This window comes from Eucyclogobius newberryi, unplaced genomic scaffold (genome assembly GCF_026437365.1).
Source record: "Eucyclogobius newberryi isolate DKJ021-1_F unplaced genomic scaffold, fEucNew1.0.hap1 SCAF_11, whole genome shotgun sequence".
In the NCBI taxonomy this organism is placed as follows: Eukaryota; Metazoa; Chordata; class Actinopteri; order Gobiiformes; family Gobiidae; genus Eucyclogobius; species Eucyclogobius newberryi.
The window spans coordinates 8993678-9021502 of record NW_027315735.1 but is presented as its reverse complement, the minus strand read 5'-3'; the positions used below and the strand labels follow the sequence as shown (position 1 = coordinate 9021502).

Below are 27825 nucleotides of genomic sequence, written 5' to 3'. Positions count from 1 at the left end.
AGGAGCACCGGAGGAAGGCGCACAGGAGGAGCACCGGAGGCCCGTGACGTGTCTGTGTAATCGCCTCCGACGGAAACCAGAGAGAGGAGAGAGGGGCAGAGAAGACAAGATGGCGGAGTGAATGGGTTGCGCCGTACTTTTCGCAGCGACCCTTTACTTCACTACAGCCGATATAAGGACAAATAGACCAACAATTGGATACACCATCGGAGAAAAGAAAAACGGGCGCGGAGAAGGACCACTTTTGTGCTCTCTCTGGTCCGTGCGACGGCGTTAGCTCGATGCTAACAGCAGCTAGCGCTACTCCGCTTAGCCACAGCTTCTCCGAGCTGGTCTGGGGTGGTTTCAGAAGGCCTCTGTTTGCTCCGACCCTGGACTTGTCTTATTTATTATAAAGTGGAGGCAATTGGTTAATATGTGCCGCAACAACAATAAGTAACGTAACGACAAAAGGCAGTAGTTGCTCCGAAGGCTGGGTTGTTGGCCCTCCGTGTCCGTGTGTCCTCAGGTCTGGAGTTTCAGGGAAAGCGGCTGGCTCCACACCTTCTATGTTTGACCGACACTTGCGATCGCTTGGGAAACATTTTCTATCGTGAAATCGGTGGAGGTTTGCGGTATCCGTGGACATTATGGCGAGTAGCAGTGGTTCTAAAGCCGAGTTCATCGTCGGTGGCAAATACAAGCTTGTAAGGAAAATCGGATCGGGATCTTTCGGGGACATATATCTGGCCATCAACATCACAAATGGAGAGGTAACGTGTCCACTATGTTCTCTTTGTTCTCTTCGTGTTATATTCCAGTCCTATCATCGGTGATGTGGTTACGAAATTATTTAAGAATTACATTGACAAACTGGCACATTTTCTAAAATCGTATGTAACCCGACATGTCGTCAAATTTCTCGTTTACAGGAGGTAGCAGTCAAATTGGAATCGCAGAAAGCCAGGCATCCACAGCTGCTTTATGAAAGCAAACTGTACAAAATCTTACAAGGAGGTGTTGGGATTCCACACATAAGGTAAAGTGAAACGTCATGTTGTGTAAACATATGTTTGAGCGTGTTCTTGTAATCGTAAGCTAATGGCTGTCCTACTGCCTAAGGCCTAAGCGGCCCGAGCCTTCCCCGTGTTTGCGAACGACGGCGTCACGTCTCACACTTGCGCTCTTTCAGTGCGCTCTGTAGTTGTCACAGAATGCCTTCGACGTATTGCTCAGGATATACAAACGTGTCAAGTATTACGGCTGGTGGAGTGGAGAAAAGGCGACTCTAGTTCGGAAATGGCCGCTCTTCTTTTGTTTGTGTTAGCTCCCAATATGTCTACCTCTAGTGTTGTAAAATGGCGGCGAGGCACAGTGGTAAAAAAACAACTCCCAGAGCCTGTGCTGCAACTTTCCACCACAGTAGTAGAGCTACATATGATATTGTCCGCACAATTGATTTGATTTTGAAATGGAAGCAGTTTGGTTCTCTGTAGAGCAAAGTCTGACGCCCATGTTCTTTTCTTACCCCGTCTAATGGAGTGTTTTCAATGAGCTACATCTCAGGCCGATTGTGGGAGAAGTTTGTTCGCTTCACTTTATTACGATTTATTTTTGCTTGGTTGCTAAACGCTTTCACAAACACCTTTCATCAACAATTAAATTATATTCAATACAGTCAGAAGTCAATAAATTAATATAATAGATGATGACAGAGACCCCTAAAGCTCGGTCACACATCGCCCCACAAATGTGCATAAAACAATAGTCCTGTCCATGTGAGACAGCAACAACAAAAACGTATTCAAAAGAAATGTAAAATGTCACCCGCATTTGTGCTAGCGGCAAACCCGTTCCTCAGGGTGGCTTGCCAGGAGCAGATAAGGGCCACTTTATTCCCTTGCATTTGACCCATCTTTCAAGACCACTGGGGCAGTGGACAGCCACAGTGCCTGGGGATTGCGAAGAACCTCATGACTCGCAATTTACTATGTAAATCCAGACATGTGAATCCTAAGAAACTGTTATTAAGTAGAATTTTTAAATTTGCATTGATAACAATGTCCTGAGTCATGAAACACTGGAAATTGGATACAGTTTTATACTCAAACAAGTATTGTATCTAGATACTCAAGTGCAAACACATGTTGCATAGCTAAGACTTCTAAGTTAAAGAATAGAAACTACTATCTTGCAGGGGGGCCCACAAATGCCCAGGTCTGGTCTATTGTATTAAACAGCCATTCCCAGGGTGTGCAGAGGTGTGGTGATGAACATTTGGAGGCCCCCTGGCTCCACCCACCTCCAGACTTTTCCCCAGAATCTTGGTCAGGATTACTTAGCTGGGGGAACTATATTATATTGTGCTTGTTTTGGGTTGGGGGGGTTACATGCAATAAATGCAATGTGTGCTGCAGAGAAAAGAACATTTCTATCTCTTTGTAGCAAGCCCTGATTTAGGTTTAGCCTTTTCTGCTCCATATCACAGAAGGTAACGAAGATCACACAGTCCCACATCAAGAACGACTCTGCTGGGCTTTTGAAAATTGTGGGATTCAGCATGCTTGTGAGCAAGACCGTGTTTGTTTTCTACTTGTACTCAAGTATCTCTTCGGGCTGACATTGTTTGCCCACAAAGAGTGGGTGAATTATTCAATAAAAAATACAAACATGGACCAACACAAGAGTTAATAAAAAGCAGGGTTTCTTTCCCTGAAAGCTGCTCGAAAGTAGAAATAGAACCATAATGTATCATGATGTATCAGTGTATACCACAGTATTAAAATGCCATGTATTGTGACGCTCGGTGCCGAGTGGTTGGCACACATGTAGTTTTGTGAGTCTGAATCTGGCTCTCAACAATTTGCTGCAATGTCCCTCCCCAATTTTTAGTCCACATCTCTCGTGTTGCTTTTGTACGTTAGTCTGCTCTGCGGAGCGGCCCTAGAGCGCACTAGATTTACTGTACTTTTCGGGCTATAAAGTATGCCTGATTAAAAGCAGAGCCAACGAAATGTACAAAGTAAAAATAAATTGCACATATACGGGCCGCACCTGTCTATAAGCCGCAGGTGCCCACGTTGCAACACGAGATATTTACACATAAACGTGGTAATGACATGCAAGTTGTCTTTTGAACCGGAAGTCTTGCGGCGCACTGGTGGTCTGCTGCGCAGCGGACCTAATTGCACCAATTTCTCAGTGACTATTTCAACATTTTGAAGCTTAAAATATAAACACGACGTGTCCCCTGGACAGTGACTTCTACAGAGTGTCAAACCCCTGGTGGCCGTTAGCCAGTAAAAATCTATAAATTAGATGCCCCGCTGAAATGACCGCAGGGTTCAAAGTGTGGGGAAAAAGTTGTGGCTTAAAGTCCAAAAAGTACAGTAGTTCTGTTTTTTAGTCGGTTGTGTTCACATGTGCTTCTCATTCACCCCAAACCCTGCACAATGAGCCATGTGACACGTGATCAGCTGATCACTGCACTTATTTCCATGACAATGGAAAGAGCTGTGTGGAGTGCACGCTCACTTCCCCTGTGGCAGTACGCACTGGTCTTTTGGTAAATGTATTGTAATAGTAATGCACGGTGGTGGTGGCAGTGACAAAATTGTCTGAGTGGCGCACATAGGCTTTACCTGCTGAGCAGAGGCCGAAGTGATATAAAGTTCATTCAATTGGCCTCGTAAGATGCAGGTCACAAACGGAATCTCTGCAGGGCCTGTCCATGCAAGTATATGCACTCCTTGCACATTTTTTCTACAATTTCAGGCGTTTTTACCCATACTTTGGACTGAGTTGTGACACTTAGAATGGCTCGAGGTCGGCCGGTTTCGCACCACACCCGCCCTACTCTAGAATGCAGCCGTTTACTGCGCTCCAGACTGCGGTGTGAACACGCCATCCCATACCATACCATTGGGATGGTATCTTGACATTTAAGAATTGCTCTTTGGCTCTAGGTCACTCCAAATATCTGCACTTCAAAGTAGGGCATAACCAAGGAGCAGTACATAGTTTACAAATCATTTTTAAGTTCTATGGGCTGTTCCTGATTTTTACTGTCTTATAAATAGAAAAAAAACACAACCAACCTCTTTGCTGCAGGGAAAATAACATACTAGAACACAGCAGACTCATTTTCAACCCAAGGACTCCTTTTACTGGACCAAATAAACTTTACTTTATTACATTAAATTAAATAAAATAAGATGAGGCGGAGGAGTTGTAAATCTAGTGACTAACTAAATATTTGGCTGCAGCCTTGCATTGACTTTGAATTTTGCCTTTTGGATTATTTTCCTATAAGATTGTGTCTGTTTGGAACTAAAATCAGCGACATGTCAGAGCGGAGACAAGAGGATAAATTCCGCCAGCACTATTGTAGAGTTTTTGCTCACACTGAAACTTTGACTGCATATGGGCCTAGGCTTACCTCCCAGTGCTGTATGCAATCCTCTTGTCTAAGCCTGTCTGACCTGCTCTTCCTGTCGCCACACCTCTCTGCCTTGAGCGTTGTTCCGGCTTGCTCCTGCTGACTCAACCCCACATGGTTTTCAAGCACAACCAGAATCATTGCCGTAGCTTTTTTCAAATCAAGAAAGTTAATGGATAAACTCACAAGAGAAATGGCCCCTTTACGGCTTGCTAAGTGGATTTCTGACTTGCCATATTAGGCAAGGCCTGTCATGATCAGAATATTTTATCGACCACACAGTTATGTCAGCTTTCATATGATCATTTTTGTGGTATGTCAACATCACCTTATATTTCCATTAGAATTAATTCCATTTGACCTTTCTGATAAAAAAAAAAAAATATCTACCTTGACCCTGGAAATGTAAATCAAATTAAACCTTTTTCCAACTTCAGTCAAACATTCTGGGATGAGTCAGGGTCAGTTTGTACTCAAAACACACAAAGAAAAGTCCCTAGTTCTCATTTTCAGCTTAGAATAAGGAATTGTTTGGTGTGTAACAAGATTCAATCTATCACGCTTTGATGACAAAAACCTGCAAAATAATTATTTAGCCTAATTTAGTTTATGGAGCAGTTTGATGAAATGTTTTGCCAGATTTACTTGTTGGAAACACATGCTTGTTAACCACCGTCTGCTTTGTCCAGTTTTGCATCCTTCTGTGTGCGTCCGTGTGTGTGTGTGTGTGTTGCGCAGCGTCTTGTCTCTGGCCTCGAGCTCTGTTAGCCTCTCTCAAACTCGGTAAGAAACTCTTCTCCATGCTTCAAACTTCCTCTCTGTGCTTCATCAAAGCCATGCCGAGCATGCTCTAATTTGTCCAAGTGACACCTGAAATGCCGTACAGATACAAGGTGCGCTCAGCTGTCTGCCCAGTGTTCTCTACCGCTTGTTCCCTTTCAGGGTCGCGGGCAGGCTTTTAGATAGAGGGCCGTCTTCCTGTATTTTGGACGGGGTATTTTAAAATGTGGACGGGCATTTTCGAGTGCAGGGACGGGCATTTTACAGTGTTCTCGCTGACGGGTTTTGGCCGGCGGCCCCCCGCCATGCTGAAAAGATACGCATTAAAAGCGGCGCTTTATTTTGTAAAAGCGTTGGAAAATATTCCATTCCTAAGTGGCGGAGTGTGATCATATTGGCTTTCCTTCGGCGCAAGCGCAAATTTTTAAAGTACTTTTTGTCAGTCCGGACAAATGCTGAAGCTACTAGTTTTTTCGCCAAGTCCGCCTCCGTACCCCGGGGTGTTCAAATCCTATCTAAAAGCCTGGTCGCGGGTGACTGGAGCCTTATCCCAGTGACTTTGGGCCTTAGGTGGGGTACACCCTGGATAGTGGCCAACTCGTCGCAGGGGCCAACAGACATAGGCACACACATAACCATTCACTCTCTCATTCATTCATTAGTCACCAATTTAGAGTTGCAAATTTTGCCTAACACATGCATGTTTTTGGATGCCAGAGAACCTACGATAATAAGGGGAGGACATACAGACTCCACCCAGCTGGCCCGGGAATCGAACCCATGATCTAATTCTTGGGAGGCAAGAGCGCTAACCGCTCCACCCCAATTTTTTTTAGGGATGGTAAATATGCCTCTGATGGGGTTGCATTTTCCTCCAAGGATGGTTTTATGTACCATCATTATTTCCAAAGGTGCATTCACCCTAAACATCCTATTACATGGTGTTTAAGCCTAAACATACTATATTACATGGTGTATAGGCCTAAACATACTATTACATGGTGTATAGGCCTAAACATACTATTACATGGTGTATAAGCCTAAACATACTATTACATGGTGTATAAGCCTAAACATACTATTACATGGTGTATAAGCCTAAACATACTGTTACATGGTGTATAAGCCTAAACATACTGTTACATGGTGTATAAGCCTAAACATACTGTTACATGGTGTATAAGCCTAAACATACTATTACATGGTGTATAAGCCTAAACATACTGTTACATGGTGTATAAGCCTAAACATACTGTTACATGGTGTATAAGCCTAAACATACTGTTACATGGTGTATAGGCCTAAACATACTGTTACATGGTGTATAGGCCTAAACATACTGTTAAATGGTGTATAGGCCTAAACATACTGTTACATGGTGTATAGGCCTAAACATACTATTACATGGTGTATAGGCCTAAACATACTATATTACATGGTGTATAGGCCTAAACATACTGTTACATGGTGTATAGGCCTAAACATACTATTACATGGTGTATAGGCCTAAACATACTATTATGCTTTTCCAGCTTTTCTGCGCTGACTGCGCGTCCTAAGCGTCAAATGCTCAAAACGCAAAGTTTGTGCTGCAAAAACGCTCAAAACGCCCCGCAAAATCGATGGACGCCCAAGACGCACCTCGTCCACATAGTCTTTGAATGTAAATTGGACGCTTTGATGCGGCCGTATGACTTGTTTATTTGAAATAGTATTTTAATCATGGCGCTACCTCAAATATAAGATGATGTTGGGTTTTAGGGATGGTTTATTTCCCCCCCATTTCAAATCGGGGGGCGGACATATCAAGCTGCATTCCATTCAAACGGCAATCCAGTTTTTTTGTTAATGTGGACAATCATATAAAAAGGAGATTGAAATAGAAAAATCAGAATATGTCAAAACCTTCGGTGTAAACGTAGTCAATGTTTCATCGAGACGCATGTACAGTAGGCCAGCTGTTCTCATTGATATCGCGATATATTGTGACAGACTTGGCAATACATGTATTGTGATACTTTTAAACAACAATGTCATTAGTAATTGCCAAGTTCTACACTTCAGAACCTACGAAGTTGAATCTGAGGAGCTGAAAATGTGACTTAATCATTGGACAGTTGTATTCTGATTATGAGGACAGTATAAACATGACATTCTAATGCATTTCGTAATTCTGCTTAATCAAAATATTATTTTAGTAAACCTTTAACACCGATTTTGAGGGATATTCATGAACCAGGAAGTGTTTTTTGTATACATTTCCGTGTATTGGGATTCATATCGTATCGTGGACCCTGTATCGGAATACGTATTATACTGCGAGATACTTGGCAATACCCAGCCCTAGTGTATTGCGATGTGTGGTGGCATGAAGCATTGTCACACCCAATAAAATACATCACAATGCACTCACTTTTTCAGTTCCTTCCTCGTCATCAAATCCTTCAAATGCGCTGAAGTACATCCCGCAAAGTTATGACCAGACGTACCGATTTACCTGGGACAGCCCCTATTGTTTACGTCCTGTGTCCAACATAATGGTAAAAGCAGCCAAAGCGCTGATAGTGCTCCGTGCTTAAATCTCTTTGGTCATGTGATCCCGCATCTCGGACCCACGAGGCAGTTCAGTGATGATTCCGGCCTTTTGATTCCCACAGTTGACTGATAATTTAGCCCGTAAGCGCATTTCTAATAATATAATAGCCATCTTGGGACAAGTTTCTTGGGGTCCCTTCATTTACCGGTAGGTGTCTGCGTTGTGCCTGACGGAAAATGTTGTTTACGTTTTGACAAAGTGTTGCATGTGCCGCGTGCAGTTAGACTACTGTTCCCAGAATGCTTTGCACACGTGTTGTTGGGACTTCCGGTTCCGGAGTACTGTAAATATCGTCGCGCATTGGCGTCTCGTGTCCCAAATCTTCTTTATACACCATGTACCACACAAAATATCTTCGTGGTCAGTAAGCACAACCAGAAATAAACCATATATTAAGCGCACCGGACTATTAAGCGCATTTTTTGAGGACGTTAAAGACTTTTACGTGCGCTTTATAGTGCGGAAAATACGGTAAATGTTTTGTACTAGCCATTTAAAATGTACTTCTAAAATGATTTGAAAGATTTTGAAACATGTTTAAGCATTAAATTTGGTGTTTTTAAACATGTTAAAGCTTTAAATTTGGTGATTTTGATAAATGTTTGTGCTGATCTTTTGTTAACTAAGATTAATTCAAATACATTTCCATATATTCTACTTAACTTTATGTATATATTTTTGTATGCCCAAAGCTCGGTCTTGAACCAAAAATCTTTTTAAAAGGATGCATGCATGCTAAAAGGAATTCTGTGGAGTACTGTCTACTTTTTTGAATTATTCAAGGGGTTGTTTCCAAAGTGGTTGGTTGATCTATCATCTACAAATGTACTTATCATCAGAGGATTTTTACAATGCCTAACATTTATGTGCTTGACAAGCCTCTCAATGGGCCTTGAGTTATTAAAATTCCCAACTAAAAGGGCAGAATTGTTTCTTCTCTACACTGTAGAGTTGGTACCCATTTTGCTAGCAAGTACTCATATCTGTTTGAGAAGTGATGTTGGAACATGCTCCATAGCGTCTTCTGTCATGTGCGTAGTGAATCATGTTAAATAATGGGCGATCAATTGCCACTTTGGTGATTGACCAATGGTGATCAGTCTACATTAAAAAATAAAGTGTTGTGTTTTAGAGTCTGTATAGTCCAGAGATCAGTTCTCATGATCAAAATACAAAAATGTTTTCATGACTGAGACGGCAGCATTTTTAAATCAAAACGTTTTCTCAATATCAATAATAATACACTTGTATTTGTACATTTGTAAATATTCTCTATCTAGAAGCCTTCAGTCAACACATTTCAACATTTGTTTAACAATGTAATTAAAACACCTAAATGTACAATAGAAATAAGTATTTGACCAGTTCACTGCTAAAACTTTTGTTGGTTGGAGCACTACTTTGGACAGTCTTTATGATGACTGTAAATGGTTAAATAATATTTAGCGTCTGGGTGGACACAATTGAACAGACTTTGTTTACAAACTTCCTCTGTCCCTGCAGGTGGTATGGCCAGGAGAAAGACTACAATGTTCTAGTCATGGACCTACTGGGACCCAGTCTGGAGGACCTTTTCAACTTCTGCTCACGGCGCTTTACCATGAAGACGGTTCTTATGCTGGCAGACCAGGTAATTTATCGGAAAAACCTTTTTTCTAAGGCTGTGCAGTTCCTCGCGTTTTAATGGCAATGGAGATGCTGACATGTCCCCAATGGGGACAGCTGGGGGTCTTGCACCTGGTGTCATATCACCCCAGATTTTTAAAAACAACTCCTTGGTCCAGGTGTGTTCCATTGTAGAAAAAAAAAACTGTTTTATCATCTGAACACTGTTTGTAGAACAACAGAACATTTCGAGACTCATCCAAGAGTCATTCTCAATCTGCAAACCTGAGTTCCCAGACTCTATTCGCAGATTGAGAATGACAGAGTCAAAAGGTCCAGATGATGCAACTGATTTTTCCACAACACAATATTTAAAGTTCTTATGACGCATGCTTATAACACGTTTTTTTGACTTTGTGTATTTATTCCTGTTGTAACTATAAATTATAGTTTTAATTAGCTATTTGTGGAAAAACATAGAAAAATCTGTAGAAAATGACATCACACCAGGTCATTCCATTCAAAGTTTATGCAGAATATACACAAAAGAAAATATGTTCTTGACCCTCTAAACCAGGAGTTTCAAACATGCGGCCCGGGAACAAAATATTACTAAATTATATTTGTTAATGTCCTATAGATATATAGGGTTTTCATAGCTAGAATTACGAGTCCCACAGTCCATTGCAGCAGTCGCCCCTCCCCTGCACTGTTCAGCGCTGCTGTGCTATTGGAGCATCTCAAGTGCAAATAAGTTTACTGATAGAGACATGTGAAAGAGACAGTTTTGTGGATGTTAGAACTGTGCTAAAAGCAGCGCTAATGTGGAGCTAACAACAAGAAAACAAGCTTCTGTGACGATGCTCTGTGAGGAAAACATCCAAACCCCTGCAAACCTGGACAGATCAGGAGCCACAGGTAAAAACACAGGTCAGAGTGTAATAAAGCGTTGGCATGGCAGAGTGAAGCTGCTGTGAGCTCTGACTGTCCACACTAATAGGACTGTGAATACAAACACAATGCCCTAATTTGGTTCACTACATGAATCAATTGTCACTTAAGAAAAGCACTAAGAAATTGTATCCATATCATATTCCTGTTCCTCCTGCTGATGCATGAATATGGACTCAGTCTTTCACCTGAGGCAGATTTGTGCAACAGTGTCCACATAGAACTATTACTAAGCTATATAAATCTATTAATTTCTATACACAGGCCGAATATTTTTACGGTATATTCGACCTGTGACCCAGCCTGAGCATCAAAATTTGACCCGCGGCCCAAAATATTCAACAATTCGCACTCGTATATATATATTTTGTCAAATAAAATAATTGTGATATTAGATGAGCTTTGGCAATGGTTGCGAGGTAATTTCCAAGTGTGATGTCATCAATTACGTACAGGAAGTAGGATTTTAAACCTAAAAAATAGGCTAGTCGAAAGTCTGCAACATATTTAGCTAAATCTCAAATATATTTGTCTTAACTGCATTTTAGTTCAGCGAGTTGTCAGATTCACTTTGAAGGAATATCTGTGCAAGATCATTTGTTTAATCAGAGTTTGAATTTTAAATGCATTATTTTTTCAGTCACTGTATTTGCGGTGTACATTTTCATTGTTCAAATGTAATGTTGTTTTTTGTATGTTCAGATGATCAGCAGAATCGAGTACGTGCACACAAAGAACTTCATCCACAGAGACATTAAACCAGACAATTTTCTCATGGGCATCGGCCGTCACTGTAACAAGGTGAGTGGAAAGCTCAAAGTGGAACTATAGCACAACCTATAAAGCTTATCCAGAATGTCCATGGCAGCCCTTATGCCTATCCTAAATATATCTGTTTCCCCAAATCTCAAGACGGCAAAGTAGTAGGAATTAACCGCGGAGTGTTCTAGTCACATTGTCTTTGCTTAATGCTGGACTCATCCTGGCCTGTCATAATAACTGCATCAACGTATAGTTCAATAATTGATCAAGGGGAAAACATGTTTTGGGGCCAAATATTTGTTTTTTTGGCAATATCGGAACTTATTGTGTGGGACATTTTTGAAAACCCAAGACAGTTGAATCGATAACCTCTATGGCTAATTATCTTTCATTCTGCTTTTTATTTAATGCCACCCCCGCCTTTTAACAATATTGCACATTTGAAAAGGGGATGACTGGGATTACACTGCTTTTTGTGTAGTGTCAGTGACATGAAGTACTTTTCAATATGATTGTCTATGGCGATATTTTCTGTAGGAATATATGATGCTTCAAAACGTATTGTGACAGGACTATACGCTTCTTTGACAGAATAATTGATAAATAAAATACTCTTATTCATTCCTACACCACCATGACCCAGATGAACTCAAAATGTGTGTGAGACTAAAGGTGAGCAATAGATCGATATCCATAATCTATTTGTTTAAACATGACATTGACATGTAAAATGAGTAGCAAATGGTTTATTATGTTCATGATTTACAAGGACAATAATAATAATGGGGACATATTGTATTAAATTGACGTTTGAATCACTTTGTATCAGTGTCACTCATTAACTCGGATGTATTATGATTGGTTCATGCATTTGAGTAATGCAGTAATTATGTAGTTCCATATCTGGTGAATGCGCTGCACCCTAACCCAGCTCTGCTCTCCACTCTGCCACTCTCCCACTAAATTATGGATCAAGTCTATTTTCTTCTACACTGGCCATATCAACAGATCATTAAATGATGCTAGTTTGATAGTTTGACTTGGTAGGCTGTTACTGATATGCCTCTGAAACCCCGACAGAATAAAACTTTGATTGGACTTGTACTCGTAGAGAAGAGGAGAGCTGCAGGGTGTGGAATCAGGCGTTTAGGGTCAAATGTGTAGGGTTTAAACATGCCACGTAGTTCATTAGTAAAAATAAATCTTGCTGCGGTAAAATATCACTATGACGATATTTTAACAAAGTCCAATGGACCTGTTTCTATTAAACCTTTTTAGATCAATATTGTGATCTACGTATGTCATGGTTTTTCCTGTTAAAAACAAAATTTGTCTTCTTGACAATCACTGTCTTGACGGATTATTTGAAACACCACAGATAAACCTGTTCCTGCAACTCGCCTAGCACAGGGAGTTCCCACTAACATGAACGTTAGGGCAGGCAGTGTTTTGTGTTCCAACATGTTCGTTTAGTTTCACTGGCATCCACATTCAGAAAGTAGTGTTGCACTCCAGGCTGGAGCTGATGTGCTAACATCAGTGATTATGGCACCATGGACCAGTAACGGCCTCAAGCCTCATGTTGTGCAATGTCTACTTTTTAAGAACCTCATTATTGTAGTTTCCCATCACTAAGAACTCACGGGCGAGTAATCTTTATTGAAAAGTCCCGTTTTCACCTACTATAGATGTCCCTGCATAGGGCCTTCTAGTCTGGCTTCAGCGGGGGTCTAGTCTGGCTTCAGCGGGGGTCTAGTCTGGCTTCAGCGGGGGTCTAGTCTGGCTTCAGCGGGGGTCTAGTTTGGCTTCAGCGGGGGTCTAGTCTGGCTTCAGCGGGGGTCTAGTCTGGCTTCAGCGGGGTCTAGTCTGGCTTCAGCGGGGGTCTAGTTTGGCTTCAGCGGGGGTCTAGTTTGGCTTCAGCGGGGGTCTAGTTTGGCTTCAGCGGGGGTCTAGTTTGGCTTCAGCGGGGGTCTAGTCTGGCTTCAGCGGGGGTCTAGTCTAGGGCTGTGTTCAAAATATCGATACGGCGATATATCGGCACGGACTCCGTATCGATACGCGTATCGATACTGAGTTACAGTATCGATATTTTTTTTATTTAAAAACGATTTTTGTGGCCCGTAGGCTTTAAACGGGGTGAAATAGTACTTTTGATCTGCTGTTTGTGCTGCGCTCCTCTCTCGAAGGAGCTGCTGATCTATGCAGAAGATGCTGCTGCAGCATGTTCAGACCAGGCCAATTGGTCTAGTCTGGCTTCAGCTTTGTTATTTCCTTTTTAGAAAACCTTCAGCCAGTCAGAGGGCTAGAGCAGGCCGGGCACTCCGAATGCTTGGGCTTTACATTTCTTTTACTCCCAGCACTCCTTGACCTGCGCTACTCAAGGTGCCAAAAGTGTATGCGCTAAATGTAGTACAGGGGACAGCGCTGGCCTTTTCAAATTCAACCCCTGTTAACAGGGATTATTGTGAGCCTATGGGTTAGTGCATATACTGCACACCATGGTGTTGAGGAGCAGAAACCACATGTGATTCTTGACAGAAACTAGTGGCTGCATCTAGTTGGGATGTTGTTTACAGGAATGTGCCGTAAAGGGACTTGTGGGGATCAGCTTTGCAGAATTGAACCTGGAGTCCATGAATCTGCTTTGATAAAGCTGTTCTAGATCAATATTGTGCTTTGAAATGAAAAAAAATTCAAATAAGGAAAAAGGCTGATCTGGCATATGTAGCAATATGATTAGTCATAATTAGTGTAAAACAGCCTTCCCTCTGAACCTCTCCAGTCATCCTCATGTTGCTCCGCCTCCTGTAACAGACTCTGATCAGACACACAGAACTCTTCTCCTTCTTTAAACCTCTCTCACTAAAGCTATTTGGAGGAAACATGTCTAAATTGATTGTTTTGGAGGAAAACTAGTCAAAAAAACATTGCTTTATTGTGGGTCCAGAGTTGGTCACCGTTTTCTTGTTTCTGAAGGGACAGCAGAGTTAACACTTTCAGTGCCAAGGCGTAACATTGTGGACTGATATTGGTGGTTTTGGACTGAAACCAATATTACTCAATTACGTGAATATTGGCCTATACCAATATATCAGTGCACCTGTACATCCCATACTTTCTGGATTATAAATCGCTCCCGAGTCGCAGCAGCCAAAAAATGCATAATAGAGAAAAAAAAAACATAAGTCGCATTTAAACTACATGACGCACAGACAACGAACTGTCTAAAGTTTCTGGTATGTAAAATGTAACATTAACAGTTATTCAGATAACTATAGCATAGAAAACATATCAACAAGTTTACCAAACCATCAGTATTGCCACAAATCACTAAATCCATTAAATTCTTCATCTGTGTCACTTCTTAACAGCAGTGCCCGGTCTGTTCTTCAAGAGCAGACAATAGGCACCGCCCGGCAAAAACATCTACGGCATCTACAGAGTTCAGATTAGTTGTGCTCTGAAGAGAAAGCTGCGGTCATACCTCATACATCATCCTTGTTGAATACTTTGGTTTGGTCCTGTTCTAGTCCTGGTTTAGTCCTACTCCAGTCCAGGTTTAGTTCCAGAAATAGTCTCCGTTTAGTCCCAATTTTGATGGAGTGTTTGTGCGAGTGTGAACGCAGCCTCGTCGTTGTTTTGAGTAGTTTTGACTAGTTCCGATTTTACTTGTACACACATTACTCCACGTGTTACTCTGCACAATTAATCACAACCTCAGTGTCACAAACTCAAACTCAGGAGGTAGAGGAAATGCTGGTTGTTCTTCTGCGTCTTTTAGAGCCTAGAGTGCCCCCTTGCTGCTGTTATGTGAATTGCGGTTGTCATGTGAAATGCGGTTGCCGGTGTGAAAATAACAAATGATATCTCATATAAATCGCTCCGGATTATAAAACGATGTAAAAAGGTGCGATGTACAATCCGGAAAATACGGTACACCTACAGATACTCGCATACACGAATATACTGTCTGTACAAACTAATCAAATCCAGTAGGTCCTCTCCTCCTGCTGGAGAACTGCTGCAGGTGATGATCTTTCAGCTGCTATGCAGTATTTAAACTCGACTGATGCGGCGAGTGGATTGTCATTTCTGAAACAACCATGAGGAAAGACAAATCCTGTGGTCTTGGAAAAATATATCGGTGTGTTTGAGAAGTGTCAGATCATTGGAATCGAGCAGAGAAAACATCTACAAAGAAGCTGAAACTAATGTACTACAGATCTGAACCCCAGAGAGTGTTTGGGACGAGCTGGAGAAGGCTTTGTGCAGTGGTCACTCCATCAATGCAAGATCTGTGAGTAATAACGACGCACTGAAGATCTGTGTGAGGAATAACGACACGCTGAAGATCTGTGTGAAGAATAACGGCACGCTGAAGACCGACACACTGAAGATCTGTGTGAGGAATAACGACACGCTGACGATCTGTGTGAGGAATAACGACACGCTGAAGATCTGAGGAATAACGACACGCTGAAGATCTGTGTGAGGAATAACGACACGCTGAAGATCTGTGTGAGGAATAACGACACGCTGAAGATCTGTGTGAGGAATAACGACACGCTGAAGATCTGTGTGAGGAATAACGACACGCTGAAGATCTGTGTGAGGAATAACAACACGCTGAAGATCTGTGTGAGGAATAACGACACGCTGAAGACCTGTGTGAGGAATAACGACACGCCGACGATCTGTGTGAGGAATAACGACACGCTGAAGATCTGTGAGGAATAACGACACGCTGAAGATCTGTGTGAGGAATAACGACACGCTGAAGATCTGTGTGAGGAATAACGACACGCTGAAGATCTGTGTGAGGAATAACGACACGCAGAAGATCTGTGTGAGAAATAACGACACGCAGAAGATCTGTGTGAGAAATAACGATGCGCAGAAGAACTGTGTGAGGAATAACGACACGCTGAAGATCTGTGTGAGGAATAACGACACGCTGAAGATCTGTGTGAGGAATAACGACACGCTGAAGATCTGTGTGAGGAATAACGACACGCTGAAGATCTGTGTGAGGAATAACGACACGCTGAAGACCTGTGTGAGGAATAACGACACGCTGACGATCTGTGTGAGGAATAACGACACACTGACGATCTGTGTGAGGAATAACGACACGCTGAAGATCTGTGTGAGGAATAACGACACGCAGAAGATCTGTGTGAGGAATAACGACACGCAGAAGATCTGTGTGAGAAATAACGACACGCAGAAGATCTGTGTGAGGAATAACGACACGCTGAAGATCTGTGTGAGGAATAACGACACGCTGAAGATCTGTGTGAGGAATAACGACACGCTGAAGATCTGTGAAGAATGACGCACTGGATAGAAATAAAGAAGCTTGTTGAACCTATGCCACACCAAATGTGTGCTGTAATCAAAGCTAAAGGCGGTCCTATGTTGCCCTTTTTCCCCATTTGGTGCCTTTTTTTGGACATGTGTATTTACACACTCACACAATTTATGTGACTGAAACTTTTCTGAAGCAATTGGAAACATATGGCACTGCAACACATCAGCTAGCTTAGCCCATCTGCAGTGCCTCATGCTAATATTTTAGCTCCTCAAACTTATGTAGAAAACTACAGTCCACACACTGGGTGGACTGGGTGTTTTTTTAAAAGTGTTCTAATCCAGAGAACAGAAGTGCAAGTCCCCTGCTCAGGGTGAAGGAAAAGCAGGGAGGCTGAATGAGGGACTGAAAACAAACATCAATGCCTTTTGAACTATGTTTCTATTACAAAAAGAACATATTGTGCTATTATGTTTGTTATGGAAAGATGACAATAAAAATAAGGTGGGTATTTCAGGGTTATCTGATTTCATCTCTTAAAAGCCCTAAATCAAATAATGTGGGATTTTGACATTCCTATGTTTACATTGTAGTGTACACTCAATGGCTACAGGTCCACATGGCTTCATCTTTGATATGTAGGAGATATCCACCTCCCATGCAGAAACAGCCTGTGCCTTGTCTTTTAGGGACACTTCACTAGTGTTTGATAGATGGAAGGGACAGATGGAACCTGAGAAGTCCAGCTAGCTTCTGTGCACTTAGCCGCATCATCTTTCCACAGCCTCTGTAGATTCAAAAAAACACCTGTACAGCTGGACTCAGTGACTGGATGTGAACTGAGGCTGCTGTTTGACCCCTGCCCCTCTACTGTCTGTCTAGTGTTTAGACTCGTCAGTGGGGAAGAGGAAAAGAAGCGTGGCTGTTAGCTCTTCTCAGGAGCCATCTTTCTCAGGATTAAACCAGGTGTGACCTTTACCACCACACCAGCTGCCTCTTTGCAGCTGTCGCTTTGCAATCATACCTAACACACTGGCCCAGTGACCATTCTGCACTGGAAACATTTAGCTTATACAGGACCGCTCCTGTCATCCATGTGATGTTTGGCCTGAGATGAGTCCAGCTCTAGCATTCTCATTGACTTATGTCAAATATACTGGGCATACCAGGTTTGCATAGCCGTAGTGTTTGTGTAGTGTGATTCAACTTGCCCTCAGAGGCAACTGTTGTTGTGATTTTGGGCCTTACAAAAATAAATTGATTTGATTTGAACTATAATAGTGGCTATTAAAGAATAAGAAGTTGTTTGGGTTCACTCACAACTGCACTTCACAAATCTGTCTTATCACTTCATAATGTGAAAGTGAATGTTAGGAGACTGTTCTCAGGCAAATGTCCCCACAGTCATATGCATTCAGAAATTGGCTGCTGCTTTCTGTGCTTGTGCTCTTTCCAGTCATCGACTTTAATTTGCTGTTTAATCTGTAGCATACTAACTGACCTGTGCCTTTGACTTTGTGGTGCATAATGACACTGACCCGCCTGTCCACTGCCACTGTCCACTCAGCGCTGGTATGGTCACATTTGGTTGTTAAAGCTGGAGTCTCTTCTCAGGCTCCATCTTTAATGATATCACCTCTAATAGCTGTAAATAAAGTGCACAGTGTCAGTTCATAGCCCAGCCTCTGTGTCCAGCCGTTTGGAGCTTGTGTATGAAGCTGTTACTGCTCCTCCAATAGGGTCAGTACTGAGACTTGTGCCAGGTTAGGTCTTAAAGATCACTTTACTTCTGTGACATGCACTGTAAGTTTCTCCAACCCAGAATAAGCTACTACTCCCCAGCTATACGCCACACTCACAGAACGGGCAGATTTAAGCGTACGACGTCACAGCGTCTGTTAGGAAAGTGTAATGCCTACAAGCGTCAAAATAATAATTTTATTTAACAAATAGTTAACTGTTTGGCAGATGTCCACACACACACACTCAACTGTAACCTCTGCTCTGTTCCCTCAGTTATTCCTTATTGACTTTGGCTTGGCAAAGAAGTACAGAGACAACCGGACGCGGCAGCACATCCCGTACAGAGAAGACAAGAATCTGACCGGCACAGCTCGTTATGCCTCCATCAACGCACACCTGGGCATCGAGCAGAGGTCCGCAACATTTTAGAGCTGTATGTTTTTTTTTGTAAGGCAAAGTAGTTAAGTTAACATGTTGAAACTCTTTGCAGCCGGCGCGATGACATGGAGTCTCTAGGATATGTGCTCATGTACTTCAACAGAACCAGCCTGCCCTGGCAAGGACTTAAGGTACAGAGCACTACTGACCTCGAAGTAGATAATATGTCCAAGAGATTCAAATCTGTATTGCGTATTCTGTGTGATGTACAGAGCGAATGGGATTAAATGTGATGCTGCTTTCTGGGGTTTAGCAAACAAATTACTATTTTTTGCTAGTATTTGCTTGACATGGCAAACAAATAGGGCTGCAACAATGAATCAAATAATCGTCTCAATGTACAATAGAAATTACGAAAAAATTACTGTAATCGTTAGTTGTAACCTGACAGTAAAACAGATATTTGAATGTAAATGCATTTTTAGGCTGCCACAAAGAAACAGAAGTACGAGAAGATCTCGGAAAAGAAAATGTCCACACCTGTTGAGGTCCTGTGTAAGGTACGCAACCGTTCTGTTCCATCACTGTACATTAGCTCTGAAAGAACATATTTCTTATTCTTGTTTGACAGTCTCTGAGGATGTGTTTTTGAAAGCTCTGTTTGTTTGCAGGGCTTCCCCGCAGAGTTTGCCATGTATCTGAACTACTGCCGTGGACTGCGCTTCGAAGAGGCCCCTGACTATATGTACTTGCGCCAACTCTTCCGCATTCTCTTCAGGTACACAGCGCGCACACGCACAGGTTTACCTTACACTTGAGCATAGGGGTGTGTCCGTGTGTCCCGCAGCCAACAACTGAAAGCCAGCAGAAAAATTAACAGGGTACTCTGCTCTCGCTGCAATTTTCAATTCAGTCAATTCAATTTTATTCCAGACTCTTGCTCCATTTTTATAAAGGATTAGTTATGTTTTATTATTACAGCCATACCAGTGTCCACTTCTTACACTGATAATGTTGTGATAACAATCATGATTGAGTACTCTATTGTACTCTACAGCCTTAATCCTGTACAATTGAGTACAGCAGAGTACAGTAAAGCAGAATCCAGCCCTACTCAGAGAGGGTGGTTTTCAAGCACTGGGAGAGGAACCAAATTGAGGACACATAATTTAATAAACTCTCTAGTTTGTCTAGTTAAGGATATTTAAACCTCCATGTAAATAAAATGGTATCAGTATGAAAATGGGTCCGGCCCTTTAGGCAGATATCCCAAAATGGCCCTCAGAAAATTTGATCTGTGTTTAGATGGTTAAACAATAACAAAATGTTATAAAGCGCTATTTGAAAAACTGCCGTAGACTCATTTGTCCACCAGGCAGCGCTGCACTCCACAGTAGATGCAATCATCTTGTTTACCAGTGGTGTTACGGTTTAAGACACATGGTTGTTGTCTTCGACCGTTCGCTAAATGTCAAACAAATGAACTTGTATCAAATTTATTACATCTATTTACTTCTAGTTCCTGTATAATTAGCCCCTAAAAGTGTCTAGTTTGGGTTTCTTAGCCTTGTTCTAACCTCATTGTTGTTGCAGGACTCTAAACCATCAATACGACTACACGTTTGACTGGACCATGCTGAAACAGAAAGCTGCCCAGCAGGGGGCCTCCTCAGGGGGCCAGGGCCAGCAGGCACAAACCCCCACAGGCAAGCAAACTGACAAACCCAAGCCTAACATGAAAGGTTAGTAGCAAACAGCCAAGCGACGTTTGAGACATCAAATCATCTACCAGCCACGTAGGACCATAGACATTCAGTGTGCCCTTGCCTATAACTCCCAGTTTGTTAGAAAACTAAAGCTAACGAACAATTGGAGATGAAAAGCACTGCAATAAAAGACATATTGGCCTGTCTTTTCAAAGTAAACACGTCCTTGGGGAATTTGACTACTAACTTTGCACAATGCTCTTCTGTTCCTTTTGTTTGGGCTGGCCAGTAGGGTTTCCTCTTCTCTAGTGTCTTCACACTGACCTCCTGGTGTTAACATGCCCACAACATGCTTGTGCTGTTGTGGGCATGTTTTCAGCACACTGCTCTGATTCACACTGAATGAGAGGCACTTCTTTCTTCCCTCTGCTACTCTAATGGCTGATTGGGTGGGTAGGAGCGTCAGGATTAATCTTAATCAGCACAACCGGCTGCTTTGATGTAATAAACTTTGAACTATGTGCAACTATTTCCACTTGAGCTTTGGTGCAGCAATTGTGATCACAGACAGGGCCAGGTGTGAAGTATTTTTCTGCATTAGGAGATAATACGTTCTCTCAAAGACATCTGACCCAAAACATTGTGGCAAACGTTAAAAAACACATTTAGACACTAAACTTATATGTACAAACTAAAACTGCTAATTTTTTCAGTCACCAGTTCATCTTTAGCATTTACAATCCCCGACATCTTCCCATGCGCACTGTCCTTTCTGTCTGTTAGACTTTTGAAAAATAAGCCGGGCCCATGTCTCCATTACAGTTCTTGTGGATCTGAACATGGGTTTGTTCAGCACATGGTAACCAGCTCTCCAACACTTTCAACATACTGGAACAAACCAACAGGCGGCGCCATAAAGCAGCAAGCCAAGTCCCAGTAGCATTCAGACATTTCCAACATGGATCATAGCTGCTAATTCCAATTGTATTTTATAAAAATACATCCTGAGAATTTTGGATTGAATACATTTACCCTGGGCTTTTCTGACAAACCTCCCATTGTTTGCAAGAATTATGTTCCATGGCATCTTCAAATATGCTATTGATAATCTTCCCGTCGTTTTGAGGCTTTTACTGATGTAGTTTTTGGCCCGCCTGCATCGTAAAAAGGGCAGTGGCAGATCTCGTATGACTGCTTTTATTATCCATTTAACAAGCGCTCATCTGAAGACATTTCTGACCACGTCCCTCTAAATGAACATTTAAATGAGCTGACCATGTCCCTCTAAATGAACATTTCCCTTACTGGCATGATAGGACGTCCGGACGTCCTATCATGCCAGTAAGGGAAATGTGTAACCAGTATATTGCCCGTTATTTGTTTTGATTCTGTGATTTTGCCGTAGAGAAGCATATTTTTGAAAGTATTGGGAGAGTTTGCCCATTTTTAATAACCTCTTGTGGTTGTCAGGGCCTATTAGCCTATATTAATTGGGGTTTACCACCGTTCCACAGAAAATAATGAATCGTATTGCGATGCTATTATAGGATCTGCGATACACAGAACATACTGTATAATACTGTAACAGGGAGTCAGGCTAGGACCATCTTTACTGCAGTCATCTTTCCCCACACCAGTGCTGGCTGCTGGTCTGTGCATTGTGGTTATTTCCTATATGATGAAACAAATACAGAGCAAATTTCCAATTATTTTTACCTTAACTTTAGTTAAAAAATATAGATAATCAATCGAATAAATAACGTATGTGATGAACAGTTTAATAAATAAAAATAAGAAGTCTCATCAGGGACTGTAGGCAGGGACTGTAATAAGTAATAAACCAGGTCCAAAGAGTTGGCTTCTAGAACTAAACCAGGTCTCAACTGGGACCAAAAAAACTGGACGCCAAGATTAAGTCAGGACTGATACTGGTCCAATTACAAATGGGAAAACTGAACATTTAACGACAGTCACTGTATCACAATGTTAAATGCACATTAATTATTATACACAGATGTGTGGCTCATTCATTATGCACACAAATTGGTCATTTCCCCCTTAGTTTGTGCCCCCGTCACTCATCTAAACATGAGAGAACAAACGATATGTAAGAGTCAAATCTGCACGAGACATACTCGCCACAGATGTCATCACCTTGTGCAAAACAAATAATCCACTCCATAATCAATGAGTCCATCAGTCTCTCCCCTTGTAATTGTACAGGCACCAATCAAAACCCAGCGCTGTTATCAGACAGCTGTAAAGAGAAGCGGCTCAAGCGCTGATTGGCTGTCAGTCAAAAGTTTAGCTGAGAGCTGCCAATCAGGACCTGTCCAGTGGAAAGTCAGACCCGCACACGTGTAGCTTGACATCCAAAGTCGGAACTATTTTATATTTTTTTAATCATGCGTTTAATGAGGCACTTGTTTTCTCACTTCTCTGATTGGCTGATTCACACTTGTCAACCGCTTCAGTCAGGCAGCGCTACATGGCCGAAAGGGCAGAGGAACATGACAGTGAACAGAGCTCAGAACGAGCATCAAATCTATTAAACACACTTTAGCAGACTTTTTAAGGGTTGAAGGTCTACATTTATGACAATCAAACTATTGAAAAGACAACGTTTTAGCTAAGCCACTCGCCACTGCCCCACAGTGTTTAATAACACACGTGCTGCCCAGTGTTCGAGCCGTTAAGGCAGTTTGCTGCATGTCCTCTCTTCTCTAGTCCCCATTTCACGTTCTGATGTCCTGTCTGATAAAGCCTACAGGCCAAAAATGTGTACTGTACTACTGTACTATTGCACCACTGTACTACTGTACCATTGCACCACTGTACTACTGTTCCATTGCACCACTGTACTACTGTTCCATTGCACCACTGTACTACTGTACTATTGCACCACTGTACTACTGTACTATTGCACCACTGTACTATTGCACCACTGTACTATTGCACCACTGTACTACTGTTCCATTGCACCACTGTACTACTGTACTATTGCACCGCTGTACTACTGTACTATTGCACCGCTGTACTACTGTACCACTGTACTATTGCACCGCTGTACTATTGCACCACTGTACTATTGCACCACTGTACTATTGCACCGCTGTACTACTGTTCCATTGCACTACTGTACTATTGCACCACTGTACTACTGTACTACTGTACCACTGTACCACTGTACCACTGAACCATTGCACTGCTGTACCACTGTACTATTGCACCACTGTACTACTGTTCCATTGCACCGCTGTACTACTGTACTATTGCACCGCTGTACTACTGTACTATTGCACCACTGTACTACTGTACCACTGTACCACTGAACCATTGCACCGCTGTACTACTGTACCACTGTACTACTGTACCACTGTACTACTGTACCACTGTACTATTGCACCGCTGTACTATTGCACCGCTGTACTACTGTACCGCTGTACTATTACACCACTGTACTACTGTACCACTGTACTATTACACCACTGTACTACTGTACCACTGTACCATTGCACCACTGTACAACTGTACTACTGTACCATTGCACCGCTGTACTATTGCACCCAAGCCTTGAAATAATTATTTTTACGTCCCTGTCAACATGACAGGTACCGATCATTTGTGGCCTGTCATGGCTAATTCTGAATCGGTCACAAGGAAAGGAAAACAGAATACATAATTAATGAGAAATGAACTTTTATTAACATGTCTCTTTATCATTTACAGGCTGAGAAATAGATTTTCAAAGTTAGGGGCCAGGGGGGCCCCCTACCTGAAAAAGTTAGGGGCCCCCCAGCAATTTCAGGGGCCCACAAGCGCGCGCGGCATCGCGGCGTCATAAGAACAAGATAAATGTTATTTTAAACCTGGTTATTAGCATGTAAAACAATTTAAAGTACTTTTATCTGTTATTTGATATGAAGAGCACAAATACTGAATTCCTATAAACCAGAGATCATGATGTTTAATACTGTTTAATTTAATATAATGTTTCTTAGATACAAAATAAATACTGTTTACCAGCATTTGACACAAGGAGATCTTGTGGAATATATAAAATCACAGCCTACAAAATAAACTACTAACATATATACATTGCCCCAATGCTAACAACTCCAAAGGGGGCGGGGCCCTTGGGGCCCTTGGATACTTCCACATTGACATTGTCCCTAATGTGCAAAATTACAGCTTTTGTTGCAAACAACTTTAAAAAGACTGAATTGCGAACTGAGGAGATTGACGCCCGCCAACCTCTATCACTTGTGGCGCAAAATTAGACCGGGCATTTCCGAGTACAACCGAACGCAGCGGCCAATCAGATGCCCGCTTTCATAGACATTAGATCACGGACACCGCTCGGCCAATTGACCGTGTCCGGCCCATTATTTCGAGGCTTGTGCACCGCTGTACTACTGCACCGCTGTACTACTGCACCGCTGTACTATTGTACCACTGTACTATTGCACCACTGTACAATTGTACCACTGTACAATTGTACCACTGTACTATTGTACCACTGTACTATTGTACCACTGTACTATTGTACCATTGTACCACTGTACTATTGTACCACTGTACTATTGTACCACTGTACCACTGTACTATTGCACACTTCAGTGTAGTCAAGTGTAGATCCAGCCCTTGCACGTACTTTCTGAACCCAATTCTCTGGACTGGCCTGGTTCTTTGAGTTCACAGGCCTGGTGAACTCAAAGAACCAGGGTTACATTAAGTTTACAGAGTTTATTCTTGTTTTCCAGAAGACTTGGCACGGCTTTTTGCATTGCTGCCCTCCAGTGGTCAGGCGATTAAACCCCTGCTCAATTAGCGACACTCCAGCATTTCTCAAATTTATTTTTCAATTAATTTTGTAACTCCCAAAATCACAATCACCAGTTGTCTCGGAGGGCGACAGTGGAAAACAGATTAAACAATGTTCATGGGACTTAACAATGTCCCACGGTCCCCTGTCCTTAGACCCTCCCTCCCTTCTCGACCAGGAAAAACTACAAAACCTCTTTGGGGAAAAAGTAGAAACCAGGTGGAGTTCCACCGTGAAGGAGAGATCTGACTCCCTCAGACGGACAGGCGAGGTATCATTAAAAAGCCTCTTTTAAGGGGAAGCCTCACGTCCTAACCACCTTTCAGGAAAAGGATTGGTCCTCGGTCAGAAAGTCCTCTTATCGCAGCTCTTCTCAGAGTTCGGAGCGCATGTGTACTCTAGGTATTATTCACAAAATAATCAGATTGTCTAATGATGGTTTCTGAAGAAATAAAATAGTTTTATTGCTCTTTTAAAAGTTGATTTGAGGTAGAATATAAATCTGACATGAGATGTGGAGCAGATCAGAACATCACACACTGGACTTTCACCTTCTCTTTTCTGCTCTTGAGAGCATTAAGAGAACGTTGCAAAGCGAACTGTCATCAGTCAGCACTAAGCTTCTTTCTTATTTAGTTAGAATCACTGACATCAGATCTCCCGCTGTTGAAGCTGTCGAGCCAAGAAACAAATAATTTCATCGCGGGTTGAGGTGGGCCGGCTCATAAAAGGCAGACAGTGGCGGCGGTCTCTGTGTTCCTGAAGTTCATCTGTTCTTCTGCATTTAGGCGCATTTTAATTATTTCCTCCTGGCTCGTTTCTTAATGAATATGTCAGATTGTAATCACACGTGCTCTTCCTGCGCTTGGCTCCCATGTGTTTGGAGCCAGAGCGGGGAAAGTCACAAACTCCCAGTTCATTTTGAACACGTGGAGGCTGCGCTGCTTGTCCTTCATGAATGTGAAGGCACTTGGGTCCAGATCAGTGACCTGGGCTCTAGAAAGTCTGAGCGTTATGACGAGGTCTGACGTAGAATATCTGCCATAACGCCAATGTTTTTACCAATGCTCCATATTTCACAATTAATTAACTTTTAACAGTTTGCCACACTGTCGTACACGTACTACTGGCCGTACACGTACTACTGGCCGTACACGTACTACTGGGCGTACACGTACTACTGGGCGTACACGTACTACTGGGCGTACACGTACTACTGGCCGTACACGTACTACTGGCCGTACACGTACTACTGGCCGTACACGTACTACTGGCCGTACACGTACTACTGGGCGTACACGTACTACTGGCCGTACACGTACTACTGGCCGTACACGTACTACTGGCCGTACACGTACTACTGGCCGTACACGTACTACTGGCCGTACACGTACTACTGGCCGTACACGTACTACTGGGCGTACACGTACTACTGGGCGTACACGTACTACTGGCCGTACACGTACTACTGGGCGTACACGTACTACTGGCCGTACACGTACTACTGGGCGTACACGTACTACTGGCCGTACACGTACTACTGGCCGTACACGTACTACTGGCCGTACACGTACTACTGGCCGTACACGTACTACTGGCCGTACACGTACTACTGGCCGTACACGTACTACTGGCCGTACACGTACCTGCAAAAATATCAACAAGGTACAGTGTACTCTACTACTCAAAAACCCAGTGCTAAAGCCAACAAGGAAAAGGTGCATTTTTGAAAGTGATTTAGAACAGGGTTTTGGTAGAAGCTGCTCTTGACCTCCTTGACCCTCTGACCTCCTGACCCCCTGACCTGGGGCACAGTAGGGACCACAAGGGTGGATCGGCTCAGTAGAAGAGGGGCTCGCTCGTTTCTTACGTGAGCCTGAATGAGGAGGAGTTCTGCTGCTCAGGTTCCAGAGTGCCCGGTCGTGTGTACTAATATGTTCCACATTATGTTCAATAAAAAGTTGGTTGTTGACAATCCCTTGGCTTTTCCCCACAGAAAAGGGTCGACCTGTTGGTCAAACTGTTGTGGACGGCTGGTGCACTGGTTCTAACCTGTGCTGTTGTCGCTGCTGGTTCTGGCTCTAACCCTTTCTTCTCGTCGTAGGTTTTTAGCTCCAGAGGCGGCACCATGACCAATGCATCGCTCCTCTGGACGAGCAACCAACAGAGTCTGTGTCTCTCCTTCCATATTAACTATCTATGTAACGGAAATGTATAGATCTACAGACACCTGTCCGCTGTCTCATCTATATATTCATATGTATATAATAAATCTCTCCAGTCCAGACTGCACACGTGTAGGCAGCTGCTGGACGTGGACTGTAGCCCCGCCCCATCTGTTCTTCCGCCTGTCTCTGTCCTGTCATTGTAGACTTTTGTAAGGTTTATTTTGAACCTCTAATAAGATAGTTGGCTGTTTTTGTTGGGGTTTATTTTTATTCTTTTTTTGTTGGTGAAAACCACAAATGTTTTGCTCTCTCCTAATTTTACTTTTATCAAGCAAATGTAAAAGATGTAAAACTTTGAACTGGTTTCCCTTGAGATGATTCAGCCCTGGATGAAATTTGAGAGTTAAAAAAATCACATGTTGGACTTTTGTTTTGTGCTGATTAGGAGTTTGCCTGTCGAACAATGATCGAGGTAGAATGACACTCTGGCTCTCCCTTTCTCTTTAGAGTTCTGGATTACTATTAAATCTGTTGTAAAACCTATGGACTTAAAAAAATCAAAATAAAAACATTATACAAGCCA

The 27825-nt window shown here is 42.5% G+C and overlaps 1 protein-coding gene across 4 annotated transcripts; it reads left to right on the top strand.

The window, feature by feature from the left end:
- Nucleotides 1-73: 73 nt before the first annotated feature.
- On the top strand, nucleotides 74-27825 carry csnk1a1 (casein kinase 1, alpha 1). 4 transcript variants are annotated; one of them, XM_072435638.1, is made up of 11 exons: nucleotides 74-752; nucleotides 912-1018; nucleotides 9297-9423; nucleotides 11052-11150; nucleotides 17305-17388; nucleotides 18439-18578; nucleotides 18656-18734; nucleotides 19029-19103; nucleotides 19215-19321; nucleotides 20137-20285; nucleotides 27179-27825. In XM_072435638.1, exons 1-11 carry the CDS (start codon nucleotides 630-632, stop codon nucleotides 27184-27186), a joined length of 1098 nt encoding a protein of 365 aa, XP_072291739.1. In that variant the 5' UTR covers nucleotides 74-629; the 3' UTR covers nucleotides 27187-27825. The 4 variants fall into 4 exon arrangements, with proteins under 4 accessions (XP_072291739.1, XP_072291745.1, XP_072291754.1 ...); XM_072435653.1 differs by having other exon boundaries at nucleotides 75-752; nucleotides 20137-20249; XM_072435644.1 differs by lacking the exon at nucleotides 27179-27825 and having other exon boundaries at nucleotides 20137-20290.

Coding starts and splice junctions, on each gene's coding strand:
- csnk1a1 (XM_072435638.1), top strand. CDS start 630: ATGGCGAGTAGCAGTGGTTCTAAAGCCGAGTTCATCGTCGGTGGCAAA. Junction 1,019..9,296: donor GTTGGGATTCCACACATAAG/GTAAAGTGAAAC, acceptor CTGTCCCTGCAG/GTGGTATGGCCAGGAGAAAG. Junction 19,322..20,136: donor CTCTTCCGCATTCTCTTCAG/GTACACAGCGCG, acceptor TTGTTGTTGCAG/GACTCTAAACCATCAATACG.